At 39.1% G+C, this 13,238-nt stretch overlaps 1 protein-coding gene across 2 annotated transcripts in view; it reads right to left on the bottom strand.

The window, feature by feature from the left end:
* The window catches only part of HPSE (heparanase), a 34,241-nt gene that overhangs the window by 14,420 nt on the left and 6,583 nt on the right, over positions 1-13,238 (bottom strand). The window contains exons 2-6 of one of the 2 annotated variants that reach the window (XM_008568798.1): positions 8,132-8,277; positions 5,025-5,150; positions 2,026-2,199; positions 780-948; positions 421-468 (exon numbers count right to left, since the gene is read on the bottom strand). In XM_008568798.1, coding sequence (XP_008567020.1) covers positions 421-468; positions 780-948; positions 2,026-2,199; positions 5,025-5,150; positions 8,132-8,277 — 663 coding nt within the window. The remainder of the gene's footprint in view (positions 1-420; positions 469-779; positions 949-2,025; positions 2,200-5,024; positions 5,151-8,131; positions 8,278-13,238) is intronic. The other variant, XM_008568799.1, reaches the window with a different exon arrangement.

Raw genomic sequence — 13,238 nt, 5'->3', positions numbered from 1 at the left:
CCTCGGTGCCGCGCCCGCACCTCGCTCAGCCAGTGAGCGGCCGGTCTGTATGTGGGATCCGAACCCACGGCGGGAGTGCCGCTGCGCTCCCAAGCGGTGCACTGTAGCAGTGCGCCACCGGGCCGGCCCCAGAGCCATTATCTTTTAATTCTACTTTTCCACGATCTTTTTGAAGTGACCTAGTATGTTCCATGGGCTAATTGATAGTGTGCCTTGATTTTATAACCATCACATTATTTAAAATAACTTTTAATGTTTTTTTGTTAACATTAAAATTCTAGTACAGTGCTGCTTGAGACACTATTTCTTATTTGAACTACAAAGTGAATGAGCAGTTAAATGGGAATAATTTTTTGAAAACTACATAATAAGTAAAGCTAGCATTACTTTCCTAGAATTAAGAATAGGAGACATACTTACTGATGCCATGTAACTGAATCAATCACTTCTCCACCAGCCTGCAAGAAACTAGAACAAAAATTCTATCACATTAGCACTTACTATGTATGCACAAGATATGGACAAGGATTTTATTTCCTAGAAATGGCTGGTTACTGTTAGGATCAAATAAACACAAATTTCCAAATCCTGATAACAAATTTTATGATATGTGCCATTTGTCCCAGAATCCTTGGTACTCTGAGACAGTCAATATTTCTTTTGATAAATCATCTAGTCAGGCAGCAAATTGTTTGGTAACATGCAGACTATTGAGGATTCTCCATGAGAGAGGAACAGTTATCCTTAAGAAAAGTGTATCTGTGTCCTCTAGCTCTTACCTCCTCAGCATCTCAACAGTCTTTCCTCGAGGCTGACCAACATCAGGACCATAAAGTTTTGAATTTTTGAAAGTGGACTTTCCTAGAAGTTTATGCAACTCAGTAAAATCTTCTCCTAACTGCAGTCCATCAATGAAAATACCAGCCTTCTTCCGGAAGCTGTTGGGTTCTGAAAGACAGCAATTCTCAAAATAATCACTTACCTAGAAATTTTTATTTAAAAGCAAACACACAGCAGCATATAAATGCAACAAAAACATTTTTCAAATTACAAAAACATAAAAGTCAAAGTCAAGAAAAGTAACTCCCCCTGGTTATAAAAAAGCAAAAATTTTAATTATATAACTGAGGTATGAGGGGGCATTAAACAAATTGAAGTTAATAATGGAGAAAATAAACCAATGGATATTTGGAAAATAGTGTGTATCCAGTATTTAATAACCTGATTTATTTTTTTAAAAAATGTCTGTGCAGGGGGAAGACATTTAATGCTCAGAAGAGTGCCTGGCATATACAGAATGCACTGATCATATTACTCCACCCGATTTCTCATTTTATCTTCAGTGATATTGGCCAATCTGTGGAAAAAGCACTATAAATATGTTTTGAATGAGTGTGACTAATCATTACTCTTTAGTGAGAATTTATAAATTCCTTGCAAAAAGGAGTGAAGAAGGAGACAATCAGGAGCTTGACCTTGGTAGTATTCTGTACTGGCAACTTCTAGACAGCTTGAGCATGGAAGTTGGAATGGGGTTGCTAAGATTAATTGACAAGTTGAGAAACAGAGAAAGGAAGGAAAGAGTACAAGCAAACTGCATACTTCTCAGTTTTGCTGCGTCCAGCCTGCCAAACATACAGTTTTAAAGTGACTGGAAATCTGAAGGAACCTGAGAAGGTTGCTGGGTCCAACTAGCTGTACCCACCTCAAATGTGACATAAACTGGGATTAGCATTAGATTCTGAGATATATAAAGTTTTCTGACATATGCAGTTCCAAAAGTTGCATTGCTGAGCACTTGCAAGAATGTGCCCAGGCAGAAATATATTTGCTAATAGTAAAAAGAATGTCATTATATATATATATATATATATATATATATCATAAATAGAAACAAATATATATATATATATCAAATATATATATATATATCATTTTATATATATATATATATATCATAAATAGAAACAAATAATGCCAGTGGGGGAATCTCCTTATTAATGAAATGTTCCCAGAGGTACTTACCATTGCCTAGTTCCCAAGAAATGTTATAACCCTTGGAAGAACAGTAGTCCAGGAGCAAGTGAGCATTAGAACTGTTCCACTGCAAATCTGCTGTTCTTAGTAATGCATTTAGACCAAAGATCAAGTCCAGTCCTGAGCAATTTGCAAAAGTGTACAGTATATCCACTGAGCTTCCTAAAAGAAGAGTGTTGCAATTTAATGGTTAGGTTGGCACTGCAGTGAAGAATGCCTCCAGATTTGCTCTTTCTGTTGTTAAACTGAAGGAATTCCAGTCCCAGTAAGTGGCTATAATTATGTCTAAGAGACGACAAAACTGAACAGGCAACTTAAAAAAAATCAATCTGATTTCATGTACTTCAGCTATTGAATGGAATCCCATGGAAGGTACCAGAAGCTCTAGTCTGGCACTCAGGTTTTGTTCAAGCTATGCAAGTGCATTGGGGAAACCACAGTTTATGGCTCAGTGCTCAGCATGTGTAGGCCAGACCTTCACTAATCAGCATAATCCCTATTCTTCATAATCTAAATATGTCTACTCAAACACTCAGTTACAAAATATTTTGGTAATTTTAATTATGTTTAGAGCAACTTTTTGAAAAATTCCTGTATATGATATATTATGTTAAAATGAATAAAATTTTACATTAAAAAATTGGCCTAGGGCTATAGGGCTATGGTTTTCAAACTATGTGCCAAGGCACACTGGGGCACCACAGGAAATTCACAGGTACAGTTGTCAGATTTAGCAAATAAAATATAGGATACCTAGTTAAATTTGAACTTCAGATAAATAATGAATACTTTTTAGTTTAAATATGTCCTGTGCAATAGTTGAGAAATGATGTGATGGTTCAAAAATGCTTTAGACCCTTGCTGCTCACATGCGGCCCCCAGTGTGCTTTACTGCCATGTGCTGTTGCAGCAAGGACACATTAATTGCTTAGTTAGTTGGCAGCAACCTTAAGGCAGGTGACCTAGAAGATATAGGTAAGTTTTCTAATAGAGGTCCCCTTGGATCGTGTGTTCCACTTAAGTAGAAGATGACAAAAACATTTGTCATGAGAACATGGACTCACATTGTAAACCTGTTTGGGCAGGAAAAGGAAGCAATGTTAGAGATGTAATTCTGGGTATGACTGCAGAGAGGAGGACTCCCTTATTAAAATAATTATATTTACTGAGCTAATATATCTCCAACTCATCATCCCATTCTTCCACTCCCAGTACCCAGTGCCACGCTGCACGCTGGGCACCCTTACGTAAACATACATGATATAATGCAAGGGAACGAGTCAGTGCCATTTTAAAATGTGTCATCTAGATTATCTCCATCCCAGGAATTTTTCCAAGTCACTCAGCCATTACCAATTTCAGCCATGGATTCAGAACAATGTGTGGAAACACCTGTTGGCTTCTTAGTTATTTGCCAGTATAATGAGTAGGTGTCCAGACTAAACATAGTAGATTTCTATCTATGTTTCCAAGACATACAGATTAAAGTTGAAAATTTTAAACCAGAAGTCAAATGTTTCCAAGTACAAATAAAATATCTGTATTTGTTATACATCTTAACATTGCCAACAGGGTGACCGGAGTTATATTAACCCAGTTGCATGGTTAGCAAAGGAAGGCCTTCCCCTGGTGTAGAAACTATGAAGGTCCAAGTCCTAGAGGGAGGCAAAGACGTTGGAAACCTACCATTTTAGTAACAGAAAGATCATGTGCAGTAGCAAACATTTTTCGGAAATTGAAGATAAACTGGTATAATGTTTAAAATGACCAAAATATTAAATTTTGGGAATCCATTGATTACCCAATACCATGGAACCTTCCTCCAGCAGGCGTATATCATAATGATTTATTACAAATGATACCTTACTACTGTAGGTCTCTGGTACTGTCACTTTAATGGAATCTGAGATGGCCCTACCCCATTCCAAATTCTATTCAACAATAAATCATGTGTATTAAAGTATCAGAGTAGTTCCTTCCTCCTCTTAAAAATGTAAAAGATAAGTTTAGAGGACTACATCAGCTATCAGCACATAAGCTATTTTCTGATTTCTTATGTATTGCATTTTTTCTGTAACATGTAAATAAATATATATATATATAAATTAAAAATCCATCTGAGATACTGAAATTCAAGTAGTGTACAGTAAAATCTTACAAAGATAATTTATTTTAAATAATGTACTTTAAAAAACACTGACTAACACAAATAAAGTAACTTCAAGACAATTTATTTTTCAAAAGGCAAAAAAAGTTTTAGTGCATCTAAGTAGGTTGGGCATAAAACACCAACTTTCAGATAAAAATATATTTCATAGTTAAATAAGGATTGCTTGTTTTAAAATCAAGTACAATGTATTTTGAGAAGTAAAAAAAAAAAAAGGATTGCTTGTTTCATTTGCTTTAAAGCCCTGTGTGACAATGTCATCCTATTTTGAAGACTGGAAAACTGTTTTGATGAATGGAAATAAATTCCTGGTTAGTTGAGCTAGTCCTGTGTTTGCAAAGCCATAGAGGAAAGAAAAAGAGAAAGTTTCTTGGCAGTCAAGACTGGCAAGACCCAGAATTCTCCTGCTTAATGATATACATCAACTCATACTAGGAGTCACTTCAGGGAGGGGAGATGGATGGACAACGAGGTGTGAAGGATTTTCACATTTTACACTTTATACTTTTGTATTTTACTTTTTCATGAGGAATATAGGAGTATTTACGCCTTCGTTGTCTCCCTAGTTCTTGAAAACAGTGAAGGTCGCTGCTAGTTTGAGAATGGTTGATTTCTCTATTTCACTCTGTGGCTAGTAGGCAAAGTTAGACAAAAAGGAAAAAACAAGTTTTGATTCAAGATTTCCCATTAACTCTTGATAGCATTTGAGTATTGTACTGCTTTACACCATTGTTGTAGGGCTTATTAGATTCAAGCCCATGCCAACCTATCCAGATGTTTTTGGGGCTGGAACTCCTACAAGGTGCCTTTCACCTCTTACTTGAGTAGGTGCTGTTCTTGAACTTTTTCTGGTATTGTTCTCTGAGCAGCAATTGCTCCTGGAAGGGCCATTCCAGCTGTAACCTTTTATATACATCAGAAGAGATGGATCCAGATTTGCAAATATCTGCAAGTGGAAGAGATAATTTAGAAAATCTATTTTCACAGTGAGAAGGTTGAAATGCCATATATGTATTTAGTTAGCTACTTATGTGACTAAAGGAAGATTATTAAGTTTCTTGTTATTGGGTACAAGATCAGAGAAAGATATGTTCTGTTACACATGTCAAATTTGCTGGCTAACCAATCACCAAAAAAACCAAAAACAAAAATAAAAACAAAAAAAACCCTGAAGGGCTGGTTTCCTAAGAAAGATTGAACATACACTGAACACAGATACACTGGACATAACTTCAAGTTATTTAACAATTCAGAGGGCTCCTCAGAAGCTTGAAATTACCAGGGAACCCTAATGATGAAAACACAGTTCAGTTCTCTTAAGGATCACTTTCAAAATACACAGAAATTTGTTTTTCATGGGCTAAATTTGCTTTGTGGTGATTTCCTCTTGACATAATGGAAGGTAGGACAAGAATCGTTGACTTTTTTCCATTTAAATTGGGAACCATCCAAGCTTTTGGGACTACAACATGCACACTTGGAAAAATCCACCACGATGCTGTGGGCAGACTTTCTTTATCACAAGGCAGCAGGGACGCCGGGTGCTTGCTGCAGGGCTAGCAGGGCAGCCAGCGACTTCCTTTCTGGGAAGCCGCGCACTGGGACTGGCTGGCCACCGGTGCCTCCCTCCATCTCTGTGCTCATGAAGAACGTTCCAGAGGAACCTGGATAATCCCAGTGCCCACCCCTCCCCCACTCCACAGTATGAAGAAAACTGATGAGCAGAGGAGAATTTCCTGTCTAAATTTCGGAGACCTTTTGAATGCATATGACTGGTGGGAAAGGGCCAAGTCTGAACATAAACTACTTCAACTTGCTATTCAAAGAGAACCCTCCTGCCTTTTTCCTGTTTCTTCTACTTCTGTTCTGTCAATTTTGGCCCAATAACTGATTAACTCTTTTAAATACTTCCTAATTAGAGAAAATAAACAGAAGGAAAATATGTAATATATGAAACAAATATTGCTTATTAATATATACATTATACATGTTTACAATTTGATTATACAATATTTTTAGCAATTGTTGAAATAATGACTTAACTTCCATTTGACATCTGTTAGCACTTTTGGAAGACACAGGACAAATCCTTATGGCTTCCTAGGGCAGGTTTCTCAGGTGAAGCCTAAAGACTTCCAATACCAGAATCACCTGACAAGCTTGCTAAGATTGGAATCTAAGGTCGGAGTCCAGAAATCCAAATATTCCCTCACCCCAGGTGATTATGGGTAGTCAAGAAAGCTTGAGAAACACCGCCCAGTAAGTCAAGTCTTACAATCCATTCTTAGCAGCAGAGTATATCTCTGTGTCCCCTTGTCATATCTTTCTTTCACATTTTATATCGGAATGCTTCAATCTGTCACTGTCTTCAGCTGTGAACACTCTCTTTGGAGTCCAGAAGTCCAAATATTCCCTCACCCCAGGTGATTATGGGTAGTCAAGAAAGCTTGAGAACCACCGCCCAGTAAGTCAAGTCTTACAATCCATTCTTAGCAGCAGAGTATATCTCTGTGTCCCCTTGTCATATCTTGCTTTCACATTTTATATCGGAATGCTTCAATCTGTCACTGTCTTCAGCTGTGAACACTCTCTTCAGTCGGACACAGGCCTACCCCCATGCTCCCTCTAAGCAGCAATGTCCTTCAGCTACAATCACTGTTCTATTTCTAACACAATTAACTCTCAGGCCCAGCACACCTTGTGTGTGAGGGCTCACATCACAACAACATCATAATGAAAACCCTGCCCACTGCTCCCTTCTTTTGTTTAGGTACTGCCACGGGTCAGTTGGGGGGCCTTAATCTCGTATTAATTGTTAGGTGTGAGCAATAACACTTTTCTCTAAGTATTCTCATGAGTGGCTTGAGTTAGTTAAAATATATAGTTAATCTTTAAAAAGTCTCACCCTGGTTGACTTGAGATTGCCAGTAACTTCTCTCTTCAAAGGTTGGTTCCATCTTGGGATCAAAAATTAGGAAGTCTGTCTTGGTGCCGCCAAACCTCAAGTACGCAGGGGACAAACCTCTGGCCAAAGTACGAAGCTTTGGAGAACTGTTACAAAGACAGGCTAGAAAGTGTAATTAAGCTTTCCAAGACAATCCAGTTTGTCATTTTTATTTCCTTTTCTCTTGGTGGACCTATTTCTTAACTGTGCAGGCCCTGGAGGGAGAAGTCATATTGCTATAAGGGGAGTTGTCTCAATCTGAATCTTTCTAATTGCAGGGTAGTTCTTCTAGGTAACTGAAGGCAACTTGGAGCTCTAATTCTGGCAAGAGCTTATATTTTAACATGACAAGTAGGACAGCGTTCAGTACTTTAAAAAAAACCTCGTAATCTTTTATGATTGATGGAGGAAAAGCAGTAAGAGAATGGAAACTAAGAAAGATGACTCTGTGTCTTCTTTGAAAAANCGGAGTCCAGAAATCCAAATATTCCCTCACCCCAGGTGATTATGGGTAGTCAAGAAAGCTTGAGAAACACCGCCCAGTAAGTCAAGTCTTACAATCCATTCTTAGCAGCAGAGTATATCTCTGTGTCCCCTTGTCATATCTTTCTTTCACATTTTATATCGGAATGCTTCAATCTGTCACTGTCTTCAGCTGTGAACACTCTCTTCAGTCGGACACAGGCCTACCCCCATGCTCCCTCTAAGCAGCAATGTCCTTCAGCTACAATCACTGTTCTATTTCTAACACAATTAACTCTCAGGCCCAGCACACCTTGTGTGTGAGGGCTCACATCACAACAACATCATAATGAAAACCCTGCCCACTGCTCCCTTCTTTTGTTTAGGTACTGCCACGGGTCAGTTGGGGGGCCTTAATCTCGTATTAATTGTTAGGTGTGAGCAATAACACTTTTCTCTAAGTATTCTCATGAGTGGCTTGAGTTAGTTAAAATATATAGTTAATCTTTAAAAAGTCTCACCCTGGTTGACTTGAGATTGCCAGTAACTTCTCTCTTCAAAGGTTGGTTCCATCTTGGGATCAAAAATTAGGAAGTCTGTCTTGGTGCCGCCAAACCTCAAGTACGCAGGGGACAAACCTCTGGCCAAAGTACGAAGCTTTGGAGAACTGTTACAAAGACAGGCTAGAAAGTGTAATTAAGCTTTCCAAGACAATCCAGTTTGTCATTTTTATTTCCTTTTCTCTTGGTGGACCTATTTCTTAACTGTGCAGGCCCTGGAGGGAGAAGTCATATTGCTATAAGGGGAGTTGTCTCAATCTGAATCTTTCTAATTGCAGGGTAGTTCTTCTAGGTAACTGAAGGCAACTTGGAGCTCTAATTCTGGCAAGAGCTTATATTTTAACATGACAAGTAGGACAGCGTTCAGTACTTTAAAAAAAACCTCGTAATCTTTTATGATTGATGGAGGAAAAGCAGTAAGAGAATGGAAACTAAGAAAGATGACTCTGTCTTCTTTGAAAAATAGATTGTCCAAAACTATGGAGACAGTAAAAAGATTTCTGGGGGTTGGGGGTGGGAACGGGAGGTGGAGAGGGATGAATAGGCAGAGCACAGAGGACTTTTAGGCCACTGAAAATACTCTGTTATGATATACTGTAATGGGGGATACATGTCATTGTACAATATGGGCTGTCCAAACCCATACAACGTACAACACCAAGAGTAAACCCTAAGGTAAACTACGGAGACTTTGGGTGATAATGATGTGCTGATGTAGGCTTGTCGATTGTAACAAGTGTACCACGCTGGTGGGGATGTTTACAATGAGGGAGGCCATGCATGTTTGGGGCAGGGGGTATATGGGGAATCTCCGTACTTTCTGCTCAATTTTGCTGTGAACCTAAAACTGCTCTAAAAAATAAAGTCTATTAAAATTTTTTTTGGTGGATGACAAAAAAAAAAAGATTGTCTTCAAACTTATGTTTCCGGAGAAGTTCGTAAATGACTTAGGATTCCTTCTCTTCTCTCTCATTCCTCTCACTCCCAAATGCACCCCCCTCCCCCGGGGAAAATCCTCCTTTTGAATTTGTCAAATGACTTAGAACAATTCCAATCACAGCACCTCTAATTGGAACAATTCTAAATACATATCCCGTCAAGCCAAAAATGCTCCTAATAGGTGTCTATTTGTGCTCAGAATGGTACCAAATGCTATAGAATGGAATTAGAATGATCTGTAATCCCTTCCCTCAGCAGGGATATTTAAGGGAGCAAAGCTAAGAAAACAGAAGACCCAGGTAACAGGGACATCTGCCGTACATTTCTGAAGTCTCACACATGTGATCCTGGTCACTCTGCTTCCAGGAATGCTCTTAAAACACATAAAACCAATGCTGTGTAGTTCTCGAAATGGCCCAATTTATTTGTTTACATGTCAGTTTATTTCAAGTTGGAAAATTTTTCCTGGAGGACTAATTGCCAACACTTCTTAACATCCTAGGAATTAAAGACATGACCTAAACTAAATTTTAAGATGCACTTCTGTTTCACTATATATAGCACTATATAAACTTTTTGAAAGATTTCTTTGTTTATACTCAGGAAAAAAAAATTGAAAGGTGGAAATTGACCAAAGGATATGTCTCCTGCATTAAAAACTTCAGTGATTCCTCCTCACCATTTTATAACCTGAGAACCTTTTAATGCACTACCTAAGCACATTTGTCTTCATGGGCCTCCTCCTCCAAAAACAATATTAAAAATTATATTTTATGTGATATCTTTATAATGGCAAATATGTTAATACTACATATTAAAACATTCTCTTTGACCTAGAAGTTTGTTTTCCTTGGATCTGAAAGGAATTAAGATATTTTTGTGGGCCTCTAAAAGTACTGTGGGCCCTGACACAAGGCACTGCAGCGTAAAGTGAGACTTGAACCTGGAATTCCCCCTGACTGAGATGGTTGACAGCACAGTGGAGCTCTAGGAAGGACAGCACCTGCCATGGCAGCCTCAAAACCACTGGAAAATAAATCGAAATGCTAATTTGGAAGGGGGAAGAAAGCTATTTCGAGTTTGGTACAAAGTCAAATAAAAATATTTGTGTTCTTACTTAGTTCAAATCAGCATTTCGGGTACAGAGTTTCAGTTTGGGAAAATGAAAACGTTCTGCACATGGGTAGTAGTGATGTTTGCACTATAATGTGAATGTATTAATGCCATTGCACTGCACTTTAGAATGGTGAAAATGATAAGTTTTATGTTCTGTGTATTTTACCACAATAAAATAAATAAATTAATAGAACACATAGAGTCATTTTAACAATAAAAATGATACATACATACATATATATATATGAGAGAGAAATCTGCCAGCATAACAGTGGTCCTTATTAGGTGGTGAGATGGATAGACTCTTTTCTATTGCTTTCTGTATTTTACAAGTTTTCCATAATAAGCACATGATATTTTAAATTATATAAGATAGTTTTTTTGTGTGTGTTTATTTCCTAATAGGTGAATTTATTTAATAAATATTCATTGCAGGCCCACTCTGTGCCAGGCATTAGGCTCGTTGCTGGGGATACAATGGTGAACAAGACATAGTTGCTGTTCTCATGTAATTTAGAGTCTGCTGATATAGATGAACAAGTAAATAGGCAATTCTAAAACAGTGCTATGAGAACATACAGAGGGGTTTCTAACTCAGAATTTGGGCTGGGGTTAGGGATTGGTTAGAGAAGGTTTTCTGAGAAAATGGTTTCACTCTTAGATATACAAAAGAAATAAACATTATCCAGATCAAAGACCGTAGGGTGGGACTAAAGAAATTGTTCCAAGAGTAGGGAAGAGACGGTGCAAAGACTAGAGGTAGAAGAGAGTATGGCACCACCGAAGAGCTAGAGAGTGGCTGGTGTCTAGAGAAGGGGACAGAGAAGCTGGGAGAGAACAGACTGGAGGGGCAAATGGGGCCATATTGAGCCTGTAATACATGGTATTCAGGAGTTCTAACTTTAAATGGGGGCACTAGGGAGCCATGGAAGGATTTAAAGCAGTTGGAGTGACCTCACCAGACTTATTTCAGAAAGGAATTTCAGGCTGCAGTGTAAATAATTGGACAGAAGGACCAAGACTGTGGCCTTGTTGATGTAGACACAAAGTGATGGACTGGGGTAAGGTAACAGCAGTGGGGAGGGAGAGAGGTGGATAATTTCACAACCTATTTAGAGGTAGGAAGAATAGATTTGGTAATTAACTGGATGTTAAAGAGGAGTCAAGGATTACTGCTGGGAAGCACCTTGGAAGATGGTAATATCATTGCTGAGATGAGGAATAGGTGACAGATTGGAGATGGGGTTTAAGAAGGAAGGGGAAGGGGGACCAGTTTTGTAGAATTTGAGATGCCGATGGAACACCAAAAACTGTATTTCCATCAGGCCTTTGGTCATGTGTGTCTAGAACTCAGGAGACACATCTAGTCTGGGGAGGAGGATTGGTGAGTCCTCAGTATAAAAGTCAGTGACTAGTAACCCCTATCCCACGGATGCTGAGATGTGACCCTAAAACCGACGTGTGGAACTTCCTCAGAGTTCCTCCCAGCTGGCCTCGTTCCACTGCCTTTGGCTAGACACTGATTCTGGTCCTTGGTATTTTGATCATGTTAGATGACAGAGGAAACTCATTTAGATTCGTATAGCTGGTATTTGTAAGCAATTGAGACTGAGCAAGAGACTGGTGCTCTCTGGGAAGTGAGGGGGAGACTAGCACCTGGAAAAGGAGCTGAGGTGTCACCAGACAGGCATCTGTGCCTGGCCTGGTCATGGTACTAGAGCACCAGAGCCTGGTCCCCAGAGGGAAGGACCATACTACCCCACGCACTCGCCATCACATTACCCTGCCTTTATTTTCTTCACACCATCCAGCACTGTCTGAACTTAGCTTCCTCATGTGGTTTACTGTCTATCCCAACCCCCATTCCTGACACAGGCTCCCTGAGAGTGGCGACCTTGTCTGTCTGCCTTATCAGAATCTCCCCAGCACCTAGACAAGTGCCTGGCATGCAGCTGGTGCTTAATAAATATTTGTTAAGTGAATGAACAAGTGAGGCCAGCCTGATGAAAGGTCAAGTGGAGGTCAAAGACCATTTTCTGAACAAAATTAAAACCTAATGCTGTGGCTGCTGCCAAGTAAAGAAATCACATGTTTCAAAGTTTTGCTATTAAGGACTTTTGTTTGTGTCCTTTGCAATGGAATATTTTCTTGTTTTGAGAATACAATATTGATGCCCTCTGACAAAAACCAGATTTAATACAGCTGCAAAACATGCCATAAAAACAAAATTGATCAAAGCTATGGTATTTCAATCATCCACAGGAAAAAGAAAGGAAAATTAAAAAAAAAAAAAAACCACTACCACGATGACACGGAAATAACAAAAGAACGCATAAAAGCAGCTGCAGCTATTCCATTTCCGGATCAGTCTGTCAGAAAAAAAAAAAGGAGTGTCTGCAGGTGTTTTTTATTTCACCTTTTGTGCAAAAATAAGTCTCTTATCTCTGACACGAAAACAGAGGTGTGCTGGTGTCAGCCTGTGCCGGCTCATACTGGCTTGTGAGAGCCAAATGTTAAATTCTGAGAAATGTGAACCAGTTGCTAAACTGCTGGCAGTTTGAAACTGGCTGTGGTGGGTGTATTTATACCACAGAAATCAGCAAAAATCATACCTCAGTCTTCCCTTCTCCCAGAGACCAAGTTAAATACTTTCCAGCACATCACCGCATGAGACCACTCAAAGGAATACTAGAAGTGGAGAGGAGGCTGAGCAGTGACAACACTGAAGACAAGCTGGAGAAACGTGGAGAAGAACTGTCAGAGAGGTGGGAGAAATCCCCCCAAAATGCAAGTGACAGGTCCAAAGGGATGAAAAAGTGTTTCCGTTGTCAATCTTGCCAAACGCTTTTGTAGGGGCCAAGGGAAGACATCCCTTCAACCCCCTGAAGGTTCTCTGAAAAATCACCTGATAATAACAAGTTTTATTATGTCACAGTTTTATGTGACACAGGAGCCTTCAGAATGAAGACCCAAAGATACAGGGAAAATTGTCCGTATTTATGCCTAGGTTCTG

Source organism: Galeopterus variegatus, unplaced genomic scaffold (genome assembly GCF_000696425.1).
Source record: "Galeopterus variegatus unplaced genomic scaffold, G_variegatus-3.0.2 Scaffold443, whole genome shotgun sequence".
Taxonomy (NCBI): Eukaryota; Metazoa; Chordata; class Mammalia; order Dermoptera; family Cynocephalidae; genus Galeopterus; species Galeopterus variegatus.
This window is presented reverse-complemented; position numbering and strand designations above follow the sequence as displayed.